Genomic DNA, 13,685 nt, shown 5'->3' with positions numbered 1-13,685 from the left:
TATAGATATCAAAGCAGAATGAGTAACTTACAGATCTATTTGTATTCAGTCTTGCTCCTTCACATCACATAAACAACAGGACCTAGTGTATATATTGAAGCATCAAATGTGAAGTTCTGTGAAATCCAATATGCTATGAACTTATGAAGTCTCTCGAATGCGCTCCTCTCCAAGCATAAATTGTGCTTAAACCTTGCTTGACAGGTGTCTGCTGAATGATGAATCTACGATCATCTCCAATCATTGTCAACCTTTCTCTATGGGCAGCCTGCAGGCACAACTGCTAACTTGCATCATATGGAAAAGTTTACAAACTAGAAAAACCAATTCAAAAGGAAATTGTTGTTTTTGAAATGGGAGCAACTCCGAATTGGAAACTGTTGTTTCTGAAATGGGATTTAACATCAGTTGAGAAAGGAAATTCACAAGTTCAACCATGGTAATTTGTGATAGACCCATAGTGCACTGACAATTTGGAATTTGGAATTCCCAAAATCTGCATTTTAGAAAAAAATGAAATTAAACAAAATAAATTGGACAGGTTGACAACTTAACAACCTTTTAAAAAAAATTATAATATTATTCTAATTTTTTTTTAAATGGAAAAATTCAAATTTATTTTTTTTTTGAATTAGTAAACTTTTCTTCTACTTCTGCGTCATGCCAGAGGCCCTTTGAAGGGCACCTGACCGACACTATTCGCTCCAAAATTCTAAACTCGAATTTCTATCCTTTGTGAGCTTTGTATTTTGGAGCTCCGCTAGTTAAAATGGGTCTTACGAAAATTCAAATCCAGTTTGCAAAGGCAACATACATTAATCTTACAATTGTAATTACGATACCGCTACAACATAGTTTCTCCCTATTGGCCAAAACCTTCTTCCATTTTCTTTTATAATAACCATTTGCAGGTTTCCTTCATAGGGTTGGACCTTTTTCTTTCTTCAGTGGAAAAAAGCGCTTCTTCTTTATATTAATAAAAGGATAGTAAATTTGAAAGTATTCTTTTCTTTTTTTCATACATCATTTATATCTAGAAAATATCTTGTATGTAATCTATATCTTAAATCACTGAGTTCATAATGTCCAATTTTGTTACAAACTATTCCAATTTAGTGTTTCCTACACCCTCAAAAAAGAATAATTCGATAGAGTATCGCTTCTTAAGACCTTCTACTGCTATTTAGTATTTACATTACATTTCCCCAAAATTATTGGCACATTTGCAGCTTTCACGTCCCTGTGAATTATGCTCGGCTTGGCGAATTCATGCAGATAAGTTAGCCCCCTGGCTATGCCCACTGCAATTTTGTAGCGCTCCGGCCATGGCAACCATGTTGATTTATGCGGGTTGAAGAGACAGTCGGCCAAATTGCCGTTCTCCATGAAATCAGATACAAGAAGCTGTTCGCTAACCTGCCCCTCTTTGTCGAATTCGACGCAGTAGCCTCTGATAGGAAGCAGGTTGCGGTGCTTAATCCCGCTGATGACACGCAGTTCGTGGCCGAAAGTATCGTCTGTTTCGATCTTTGTGGAGTACTTTAATCTCTTCACTGCTATTCGCGTCCCGTTTGGCAGGATTCCCCTGTAGACAATGCTAAAACCCCCTTCGCCGATCACGTTCGCCGCCGCGAAATTCCCCGTGGATTCTTTGATCTCCGACAGGCTGAAGAATTTCAGACCTGTCGTGGAGCTCAATAGTTCGTATCTCTGCATCAATTTCATCCGTTTCGATTTCCAGAGACTGGTCTTTCGTCGATTTAAACACAGGCAGATGCTCAATCCAAGAACCAATATTCCAACTGCGGTAATTATGGCGATAAAGTACCATTTCAGAAATCTATTTCCTCTCTTCGGTTGCGCAAAGGTTGCCAACGACGATATATTCTGTACGCTTAGAAGGCAGTAAGCGGCATCCGGACCAAGACCATCGTAACAATTAATGCCTCCTGCGACATAAATCAACAGAAACATTGGGCAATTCGATTTTCCTCCGGGTTCTTTGTTCAGCGACCTGAGAGCCATCCCCATGGCGCCTAAGCATTTATCGCACTGAAAAATCCCGGGCGAGATCCGTTGCAATTCAGCTTCAAGCCCGTCGTATCCACCCTGCTCTCGAAGGTCGTTAGATTGTCAATACCGAGACAGGTGCCTGGATCACAGACAAAACTTTCGGACCTCACGTTGCAGCTCCTGAACATCTCGGCTCCGACCTGTCCGGACTTGTACTAGCCTCTGTAATTCGTTCAAACATACACCGGCCATCTGGTTGCTGGGCAAGAGAAAAGAACGGTTGTAGTGCATCCATGAAAAGTGAAGGATCTTGATTAAATCGTTGATGCTTTGGCAGCAATGAGTTTTGTCTGGAAGTAAACATTGCTGAAGCATCCATATCTGAGCGTCAACCTCCGCTGTTATGTTCAATGGACACGACATGTTCAAGGCCTCCACCTTAATTGCTCCCGAAGTAATCCAAAATATAAAACATAACAACAAGCCCTTCTGCGTAACATCTTTCAGCAAACTGATTCTTCCACAGAGATTCATATCAAGAGATTAAAATCGTATGGCAGAGCTCGAAACTTGTAACCAGCAAAACGTATTTCAGAAACTATGAATTCCTTCTTCTTCAACCAAGCATTAAATGAATCTGGAAGTACCAAGCAATCGAATTAATAGCACAGAACTCTGCCATTGGTCAACAAAAATTAGGAATAATGGAGTAAGTTTAGGAATAATGGAGTTGGTGTAAGATACCGTGTAATCTCCGGGAAATCAACAGCCGTCACTGAATTTACCATGCTTCATTATGGCTGAAGTATTTCATGTCGGCTACTGTTCATCTCCTCCATAGCGTCAACACGTAGGGTGTCACCAACGTGTTTGTCACCTCTACACTTTACACGCGGTAATGACCCGAATGATTCGCGAATCAAGTTAAAAAAAAGTATTTCCTTCGCTTAATCGAAGTCTTCTGCGTGGCACTTTTCGGGCCAACAAAGAGATACGAGTTGTGTTAGTGATATTTTTTTAAAATTTTTTAGTTTAATTTTTTTTTAATTTGATAGAAATTTATTAAAATCACAAGTTTGATGAGTAATTTTGCACAATTTAAGTGTATTAGGGGTTTTTCAGGTGCTGAATCCATATATAATGTTTAAAAACTAGTTTAAATAACACAACTCAAAATTTCACCTCAAAATTTTCAATGATATTTTAGCACCGGAAAGGTAAAAAATAACATTAAAAACAACTCAGATTTTAATACCTGAAACTCATTTAAAATTTTTAACTTAAATAAAAAATTTAATATTACATTTTAATTTTTTGGTAATTTTTTAGTCAAATTTTCATTTTGGTTATTTAAATTGGGTTTTTGATTAAATATATGAATTCAATAGTTTGATCGGCATGAATTTAATGAAATCACAAGTTTGATGGGTAACCCTACACAATCTAAGTGCCCTAGGGGTTTTTCAGGGCGCTGAATCCATATATACAGTTAAAAACTAGTTCAAATAACACAAATCAAGATTTTACCTCAAATTTTTGAGATGGATTCTTGCACCGGAAAGTCCAAAAAATTTCACTAAAGACAACTCCAATTTTAAATACCTTGAATTCATTTAAAATTTTTAATTTAAATAAAAAAATTAATATTAAATTTTAATTATTTGGTAATTTTTTTGGGTCAAATTTTCATTTTTGAGTCGAGAGGCTCATTCTACAGTCCAGTGTGATGTGTAACTTGAAATTTTTTTCATGTCGGCCCAAGTAATTAAAAAAAAAAGACAACTTAAATAACTATACAAAATATTTAAATTATGTGGGTTAATAAAAAAATTTACACATGAAGAAATTGGATCTCTCTCGTCTCATGTTAGATCCGTATTTAAGATGGATCTATTCTCGTGGTTATTTAAATTGGGGTTTTGATTAAATATATGAATTCAACACCTTCATAAGTAGGGATTGGTTGAAATCACAAGCTTGAAGGGTAACCCTGCATAATCGAAGTTCCCTAGGAGGTTTTCAAGGTGTTGAATCCATATATACACTGAAAAAAACCAGTTCAAATAACACAAACATGATTTCACCTCAAAAATTTTGGACACATTCCGGCACCTGAAAACCCAAAAAATTGCACTAAAGACAACTCCAATTCGAAAAACCTTAAATTCATTCAAAAAAGATTATTTAAATAAAAAAAATTAATATTAAATTTTAATTATTTGGTAATTTTTTTGGGGGTCAAATTTTCATTTTAGTTTTAAATTGGGTTTTTATTGAATATATAAATTCAACACCTTGATAAACTATTAGATCATTAGTATTGTGAAAATTTCATAACTCAAACTTATAATTCTAATAAATTTTGATCACATTTTTAGTTTTGACCCAAACAAAACCGTCCAAAACATCTAACAAATAAACTACACCTATTCTCTCATTTAATTTTATTTTTATTATTAATAATAATTATTTAATTTTAAATTATACATTAAATACAAAACATCTAACAAATAAACTACACTTATTCTCTCATTTAATTTAATTTTTATTAATAATAATTAGGCCGATAGGCCTTCCTATTGAAACAGACTTTCGTCGTCCTTTTCAATCTCAGGTTGACACCTGGCATCCATATTCTGCGGGCTTCTGTTTATTCTCAGTGCCTAGAACTTCCGGGTTTCCGTTTCCTGTTTCGATTTCCAAGCGATGTTTAGGCCATGGCATTCCCTGACTGAGGACGCTGTGGATTTCTCGGCGAAACAAAGAAACAGCGATAACGATGGACGGTACAGGAGGCAGGAGACAGCAAGGGGAAGGCACAGGCAGAGGGAAAGGCACATGCACAGGCACGGGCAGGGGCAGATCCACATCTTCCTCTTCCTCCCAAAGATCTCTTAACCAGAAAAAGGATCAAGCGGTTTTAGGGTTCCCTTGCAAGAAGCCGGTCCGTATCAGCAAATCTCTCAAAAAACAAATCGATGGAAGATCAGAGAAGGCCACGGGCAGAACTCCATCGTTGTTGTTGGGTGCTCCCACGCCCGAGAAAAAATGCAGTGAAAACTCTTCTTCAAGAGTTAAAAACAGGGGAGTTGCTATGTCTGTCAAGGAGGTCGCAAATCAAACCAGAAAACTATTACAGAGCTCAAACGATTCCACAGCTCGTCCCAAAAGAAATCTGCGTCAAAAATCCATTTCTGCCCTGCCCAAAGCTCCGAAGACTACAGATATCAGTCTTCCAGACAAGTAAGCATATATCTGTCACTATATTTCTACAATCTGATTTTCTGGGTGTTTGATAAACTCACGCATTTATGTGTGGGTGTTATAGATATGAAATGCTGGCAGAGCTTTTCGATTCCATGGAGTCTGCCATCAAATTGCTTCGGCTTCGTAAGGGAAACAGTAGCTTCTGCAATATCTGCCCCCAAGTTGAATCGATGACCCACAAGTATGTATAAACCAAAGACTGGTTTTCGTTCTCCTCTCAGACCTACAATGCATAGAGCTTGATAACATTAGTAGACATAGAACTTCTTCTCTGTCCAGGATCTAAAGATTGGCCGATTGTAGTCATAGAATGAATGCTCAGACTTTTAAGGTAAATTTTCACAGGCATAGTAAAAGATATTTTCATCACCGTTTGGGAATTAATAGTAAACCCTAATTCTGGTTGCAGGAGATTTATGTATAACCATGTGGCACAAATGAAGCACATTTTGCCCGAAGGGCTTTTGCTGGAGAAGATCATGACACATGATGAGGAGACGCTGTGCATGAAACCAGAATTGAAAATCACTGTCTTGCATGATGTAGTGCTAAGTGGCAAGAGCAAGGTCTCCAAAGCCAACAATACATTGGGTTTGCGAAAAGCATTTCGTACCCGTCTAATGGAATTCGTCAAGGCTCATCCCAATGTGAGTCTGCTCCAGCTATCCTGTATTATTATTATTATTATTATTCCTTAAAATCCTTCAATATTATGAGTTTTAACTGGGTATGTACATGGTGGGCTTCATCGATTGCATTTCAGGGAGATGATGTTCCGGAGGCAATCCTGCCAGAGCCCTTCAATAGAAAATGTCAGCTAACCTCCCCAGGCTGCTCTCTACTTCCTCCAGTGATATGTAAAAGTCCTTCCCCAGCAAGAGGTGTTTCTTCTGATCCGCCTGCCCCTCATCAAGAAGACCCTCAACCCTCTATGATGTCCTCACTTTTACCCAAAAATTTCCAGAGGCGGTTTTCTCAGAGGAACTTCACAGCTGAACCATCTGCGAACCCACCATTCCCTGTGCCGGAGCAAGTCCCAGATTTGAAAGGTTACTCGTCGTTCTGTTGCCTTGAAAACAACTTCTGATGTGTCCCGCACACCTTGCAAAACAGCGTCAGAGTCCGAGAATCCAAACACGCCTATATCAAAGGGTTATTTCTCCCCTGTAACACCAAGGGTTACTCGTCGTTCTGTTGCTTTGAAAACAGTTTCTGATGTGTCCTCTGCTGTCAAAACACCAATTGTTAAATCCATACTGAAAACTAATATAAAGAGCCCTATCAGTAAGAAATCTCTGCGATTTGCGGGAGTTTCTGCTGCACCCATTACATCCCCTCCTGTTTTGTCTCCCGGAATGCCAGGCTTTGCTTCTCCAGAGGCCTCTCGTCTTTCTCAGCCCACTGTGAAGAGATCTAACAATACCAATGTCAAAAGAGCAATAGCTTTTAACAGATCAGAAAAAGATTCCTCCGCTCCTCTTGCTTGTGAGCAACCTGGAACCCGTTCAACACCTCTGAAAAGGAAGGCAGAGGAAGCCAATTTGGATGATGACCTCACTCAAGGTTTTCAATCTCCACAGTCCCTTGTACTCTCTACACCTGCCAAATCCGGTGAATGGGGTAACTCTGTGGATTCATTTAAGTCATCACCTTTGAGGAGGGCTGCAAATCCATTTGCCATATCGAAGAAGAATGAGAAGGTGATGCAAAACTCTACATATCCTCAGCATGATAGAAAAACATTCAGCTTGGAGAACACTCCAGTGAAAGGGTTCCCTAATACTCCACCCTTGCATGCTTCAAAGCGATTCAGATTCGGTGTAGATGAATCCCAGACACTGCAAGTTGACACAACTAAGAATTGCTCTGAAACAAGCCTACTGTGCTTACGATCTCCTAAGAAAAGCAATGCTGAACCTTGCAAGCTGGACATTGGTAGAGAATCGAATGTTTCAGAGCCAGCTGAAAAGACAAGTAACAATATTCAGGAGGCTTGCAAGATACATATCGATGGAATGTCTCAATCAGATCAGGAAATCATTGACTCCATTCCAATGCCAGTGTTGCAAGAGGTAAGTTCTTGTCATTATCTTTCGTGGTTTTACTTTGTTCATAATTAGTTGATTCAAGTCAATGACATTAAATTGCTTTTCAGACCAAGCTTTACCCCATGTTCGTTAGTGCCTTGGAAATTGCATTGGCATATCATGTCAAATTGCAATGACTTTTCTTTGTGATGTTCTTTGTAGTTGCTAATACTTTATCTGCTCTGGCTGATTCTGGGTTGGTTGCATGCTGTGTTGTAAACTGAATGAATGTTATACGTCAAAATATATTGTAGCAGAGATCATACTGCAGGTCACTTTGAAATTGTAAAGTTTTTTGAGCTTCTGAGTAAAATTTTCCCCTTTGAGTACTAAGGACTGTTTGTAACTTTGTAGGTCTATGAAAAAGAGTTGAAGACGATAGAGGAGTGCAAGTCGGGTGTATCTGCTGCTAATATGCGTCAGCAGATGATTGGATGCTTGCCTAGACTCTTCAATATGATACGTGATATATTTCGTTTAAGCAAACGCTCAGTTCTTACAAGACAGGAGCTTGTTCACAAAATAATATCAAATCACACGGATGTTACTGATAGAAGTAAATAACTCTCTTTGAACATCTCTCTTCTATTGTCTTGCAGGAAACAATTTCAATGCCATGCTATGTGATCTGATCTCATGCTTAATATTTTGTACTCGCAGGTGAAGTTGAGGAGCAGTTGCACCTCCTTGGACAAATAGCTCCTGAATGGATTTCTGGAAGGATAGCTTCCACTGGTGACTTTCTATACAGGTATGCTATGCATGAGTTGATTGAGATAAATGGAATCAACTAAAATGTGAAAGGTATTATTCTTGTGTTATGTATAACTCGTTTTAAATTTTTTACTTGGGCTCAGTGTCAAAAGTAACATAGATCTGTCAATGATCCACGCAAGAATTGCAAGCGCCTTGTAAACACATGCACTATGAAAGCTGGTGGGAACATGGAATATGTGTGGGAGTGCTAAACTACGCAGGCCAGTCTTTCAGACTCTGCAGCTATACTCGTTGAAGAAATGCTTTCAAACATCACTTCTGTGGATTGGTACTGTCATTTATATCTATTTTTGATAGAAAGTGAGGTAACCTCTCCAATGCTTTTCCATGAGACTAAGGATTGCCTTGTGTTAAACACATGTTTTGTCACTTTGCCATGTGGTTGGAAATTATTATCAGGATATCCTTATGTTAAATATTTAAGTTGTCATTATTGCAAATCTAGGCTTGTAGTGGACGTGGCCGACCCACACTGGTTAAAAGAAACATATGACTTGCTTCCAAATTTCTATTGAGCATGTAACCGGAAAAATCATGAGTGAATCTGCCCATATTGCAGCTAAAAGGAAGGAGGGGTAACTGTTTAATAGGCAGTTTTTCATGCAGATGGTTTTTTTTTTTCATCAAAATTGAATTGTGGCAAGGGAAAGAAAGCACTGCACTGTTTCTAAAAATTTAGTGTTGTGAGAAGACTATAGGAATGTTGAAAAGAGCAAGGGAGACTTTGCCTTGTGTTATAGTCCTCCCAGTTTTAGTCATGTAAACAGTCTATTCTGTAAATACTGCCAGTCAGTTGTGTTCCTTGCTTCCGTTGTTTTGTTTCCTTACATATTTTCTGCCAAGGTCGCACTGTTAGTTTCTCAAACAGAGTCATTATCATGACATCCAACCTTAGAGCAGAGCACTTGCTTGCTGCATTGTCTGGCCACACAACAATAAAAACCGCAAGAGAGAATGTCATGCAAGAAGTATGCACACGCATTCCTGGACTCTGTGTATGCATCTTTTTCATATAATTTTATCACGAAGTTGGCTGCGGTGCTTTGACATGCCTTTGAATATTGTTGCAGGTTAGAAGACATTTCAGGCCAGAGTTATTGAATAGACTTGATGAGATAGTTGTATTTGATCCTCTTTCTCATGATGAGCTCAAGAAAGTTGCTAGACTACAGATGAAAGATGTAGCAATTCGTCTTGCAGAGAGAGGTGTTGCTTTAGGGTTTACAGATGCCGCTCTGGATCTTGTTGTTCACGAAGCCTATGATCCTGTAAGTAATCACTTTGTTTCTTGTTTTATTCAGTCTAACTTGCCAGGGGATGTGCCCCCTACCCTAATAAACTTGACACTGCATCTCCTTCACGAGTCCTCCCTTTCCCTATTGCAGGGGACATGACCCACTCCTTGGACACATGTCTCCACATCGTAGGAGATGTTGAGTTAGGGTTCCCTCACTAAATTCGACTTACCTCCCTTTGAAACAATCTAGAATTGCGATTTATATGTTCTATTCTGATGCCTGGTATTTTTCATTCATAATGTTTGCTCGGTGTTCTTCATGTACAATGATTTTATTCAAGGTCTGATTTCTATTTTCCATGCCCTGTCATATAAACCTGTGTGGAAAGTTATTCTAGGAGTTTGATGTTTTGCAGAGTTTTGGTTGTGGTGGCCAACAGTGAATATTAAAAGCGCAGGACTTTTCAGTTTACAATTTCATTTTCTCAGATTTTCAATGGTCTATCATATATTTTGCATGAACCTGTCTAGGGAGTAATTTTAGTCTGATATTTTTGCTGCCAGTTGGTTGTGGTGGCCAACGGTTGATCTTTAAGAGCTGTGAACTCTTCAGTTTACAGAGTTGCTTTCTGAGATTTTCCATTTTCTCAATTTTCACATTCAGTTTTGGATTTTCTAATTTTCACATGATCTTCTTCCTTCTGTATGGATCCCATCGATATAAATTTCAGTTCTGTTCTTTAAATTTTAACATTTTCCTCTGGCACTTGAACTTTAAAAATGGGGTGCTGCCTGTCTCTGCGTACTCGGCGAACTTAGTTCAAAGTATATAGTAAAGGGATGTTTTTGGTGTGTTTGCTGATTAATATAAATTAATGCATTGTTTACTTGTTAATACTAGTGAAGCAGGCAGGATCATTATTAGCCTTTGTGGTTTACGGGTAATTTAGGTCAAAATTTGTGAGTAAAATGCAAGACTAGTTGGGGATTCTCATTTAAAACCTCTAAATGGATAACGTGGTAACGTGGTACTTGTAGGTTTATGGTGCTCGCCCCTTGTGACGATGGTTGAAAAGTAAAGTTCTCACTCTGCTATCTTGGATGCTCATCAGTGGGGAGATTGATGAGAACAATAAAGTATACATTGATGCAGTGCCTGAGTAGCAGACATTATCTTATCACTTAAAATATTTGTCATGTTCTTTATTTTATAGAACTGCAGACAATGGATGATGGTCTCTACCTTTCTTGATCGTCATTGTCCTTCTTAGGCTCATCTTCGTTATTCTCCAGTCCCTCAAACAGGCACCCAAAATGATCGGTTGAAGGAAAATTGTTGAAATTACTACGAGGAGAAGGAGATGATCTACCTTATTGGACCAAGAGGTAATTGACAATGTCCATGGAATTAGATGAATTGATTGAGGATGTATCTGGAGCAAACTCTGGGAGTTGTGACATCCAAACTCATCTATCACTTGCAATGCTTGGAGTTGATGATGATTTGGTATCAAATAGCAGTCCAGATTTTAAATCTACTTCTCTGAGCTTCATAATTTTTCTTACTGCTTGCTTCTGTAAAAGCTTCAATATTTTATATTTGGTGTATTACTGTGAGCCAATGTCACTACTTAGTTGTGTTCAATTTCAATCACTCTGCATAATGGCTGAAGTTGTGTCTGAAGTTGAGTGGAGTCCATGTAAAGTCCCTTGCCCACTTGATCTACTTGGAGCAAACTTTTAGAGAACAAGAACATGATAATAACAAACCTAGGGGCAAAACCTTCTGCTCTGCAAATTCCAGTTGGGGACCTTAATAAATATAGTTAAAGTCTATAAGCACTTTTTAAGGCATTTCAACACACCTCAGTAACTAATTTAATCATTTGCACATCTCTTGTCTTTTGGTGAGCATTTCTTGTCTTTTCTCTTGTGTTTCTTTACTTGTTTAAAAATTTTGAACAATTGATATCATTCAACGTTTTTGTGAATTAATTAAAGTCTGGCCAATTTTCACTGATGAATCCATTGCTACTGCGTTGTAGCATTTCTTTTTGCATTCTGGTCAGGTGAAGCACTAAAGCTTGATGCATATTTAGCTATAATGGCCCTAGTGTCTTTTAACTCCTCAATTTATATTTTATGCGACAGCGAAAGAACTGGTAGCTTGTTAATTGAAAAGAAAAACTTATTGCTGGATGATACAGCTTGACATTATTCTTGTGGTTGATCTCTATTGGATGAGTTTATGGTTACACTCCATTAGCTGACATTGGAATGATGGCCATCTTAATTACACTTCATTGGCTCACTGAAGAGTAAAATATGTAAACAACTTAATAGTGATTATTGATGAGAGGATGAGATTTACTGTTTTGTTCTTTATGTTATCTGCAAAACATAAAACACATATAGTTGAATAGAAAATATTGATTGTGAACCAAAACAAGTTCTAATTGATCTAATAAAATTGAAACTTGAATGGCCGCTGTAAACGCATGTGATAACAAACACTACTTATGAGAACAATAGTGTTTGACAATAAATTTCTAATTAGCAACTCTGTATTTTCTTTCAATTAATCCAATTGTGTCTCTTCTTGTGGTCACTCATTTTAGTGACCCACTGGTGCTCACTAGAGCTGAAAATTTTCTTGTCCTTGCCTTTGGAGCAATTGTATGTATGTGGAAGGAAAAGTAAGTATGATATCGCTACTGATTTGCCAGACCATTGTTATGTACTTTTTTAGGTCTGAAGATGTGTAACTTGTGGTTTAGCTTGATACATTCTCTTTTATACCACTTTACTTTAACTTTTTCTATATCATAAGTCTAGTAGCGATTTAAGTGTATGTCTGCATGGCAGAACTACATTGGGCTTGAACTTTTATAAAAAATTACATTGTATTTAAAGAAATATGATGTCCAGATAACATAGAACTCCAAACATCAAATCTCTTTGCTCCTTGTACGCTTCAACCAATATCTCTTTTAGAGAAATTCAACAACTCTAATTTAATAATCCTATCGGCCTCTCTTTGTACCTTTTGGGACAATTACTAGTAATTATTTAATTTTAAGTTATACATTCAATATAAAACTGTTTTGTTTGTATGGCAACAAACACGGAATTTGCTTCACAATATTTTGACTTCTAATATCTAAAATTATATATATATATAGAATTCTCCAAATTTGACATACATTCTACCGGAAAACACATTTTTAAACTATAAATAATTATTAATAGATTAAATTATTTTATCATTTAATTTTATTAAAAGTAATTATTTAATTAATTAAACTAGTTCAGAACGAAACATAATTCCATAACAAACATACTATTGGAAAACAACTAATACACAACTAAGTCCGTTAGACAGTGATGCACGACTACATTAGCAGAATGGGAAAACTCTTTGACTTAAAAAAACCGTACCACAAAACAGGATTCCTTAATGATTAACATTAAATTATTTACCATGTATTTCGGACAAGTTTATTGAGGCGGAGGAATTTAAGAAATTTTGTAAAATCTAGGTTTAAATAAATAATATTATAAAAAAATTCTATGACATTCAAAAATCTTGAAATTCGACAACTTTAATTTAAATTTACCAAAACTTTACCAAAAACTATCAAAATATTACTGATATTTTCATGATAGTAAAAAACAATCTAATTAAACCACACTATCATCAAAATATTTTAATGTTTATTTTAAAGTTTAACAAGTTTTTTTAAATACAATGCGTCGATCACTGAAAATTAATATTTTTAAATATATAGTGCGTTAATAAAGGTTGATAGCCAAAGCAATTGACAAACGCATTTAACGATAAGGTTGACTTCATTAATTAACTAAATAGAAACTTCGCGTCTCTCATCGTCATTGTGATTATTATTTTTTAATATGTGTTAAATTTAAATAAAATAAAATGTGATACATATGAAACGTCAAACATCCCGTCGTCACTCATCGTCATTGTGATTATTATTTTTTAATATTTGTTAAAGTTAAATAAAATGCAATGTGATATATATGAAACGTCGCTTATATAGGATTTTGCATGGAAACTTATAAACTTCATTCTAAATGCATCCCATTCATGTTAATGTCAACCTTGGTATTCCAAATTTAAATGTGTTTTCCATTTTCATTCCTTCTTATTATGGTATTATTAATTCTTAATTTATAGTATGGTATTATTAATTATTAATCTAAGGTGTTGGTGTTGGTCAATTTATATATAGTTCTATCAAATTATATTTCTTTATAGTGTTGTGGTAATTTTATTGGCATGC

General features: G+C 36.6%; 2 protein-coding genes across 2 annotated transcripts in view; one reads left to right on the top strand and one right to left on the bottom strand.

Moving 5' to 3' along the window:
* The window catches only part of LOC149139361 (putative LRR receptor-like serine/threonine-protein kinase RKF3), a 3,061-nt gene extending 1,030 nt beyond the window's left edge, over positions 1–2,031 (bottom strand). The window contains exon 1 of the mRNA XM_089450692.1: positions 1,200–2,031. Coding sequence (XP_089306818.1) covers positions 1,200–2,031 — 832 coding nt within the window. The remainder of the gene's footprint in view (positions 1–1,199) is intronic.
* A 2,761-nt stretch (positions 2,032–4,792) lies between these two features.
* LOC149139360 (CDT1-like protein a, chloroplastic) lies at positions 4,793–9,328 on the top strand. The gene is made up of 9 exons (XM_089450691.1): positions 4,793–5,256; positions 5,342–5,461; positions 5,690–5,927; positions 6,044–6,359; positions 6,490–7,352; positions 7,722–7,923; positions 8,028–8,118; positions 8,225–8,449; positions 9,215–9,328. Exons 1-8 carry the CDS (start codon positions 4,793–4,795, stop codon positions 8,280–8,282), a joined length of 2,352 nt encoding a protein of 783 aa, XP_089306817.1. The 3' UTR covers positions 8,283–8,449; positions 9,215–9,328.
* The last annotated feature ends 4,357 nt before the right edge of the window (positions 9,329–13,685 follow it).

The sequence above is a fragment of the Pinus tabuliformis genome, chromosome X, assembly GCF_031772625.1.
Source record: "Pinus tabuliformis cultivar Carrire ecotype Pingquan chromosome X, CPIR1, whole genome shotgun sequence".
NCBI lineage: Eukaryota > Viridiplantae > Streptophyta > Pinopsida > Pinales > Pinaceae > Pinus > Pinus tabuliformis.
Note: the sequence above shows the minus strand (reverse complement) of the source record. Positions and strands in the feature narration are given on the sequence as shown.

Coding starts and splice junctions, on each gene's coding strand:
- LOC149139360 (XM_089450691.1), top strand. CDS start 4,793: ATGGACGGTACAGGAGGCAGGAGACAGCAAGGGGAAGGCACAGGCAGA. Junction 5,462..5,689: donor GTTGAATCGATGACCCACAA/GTATGTATAAAC, acceptor TTCTGGTTGCAG/GAGATTTATGTATAACCATG. Junction 7,924..8,027: donor CACGGATGTTACTGATAGAA/GTAAATAACTCT, acceptor TTGTACTCGCAG/GTGAAGTTGAGGAGCAGTTG.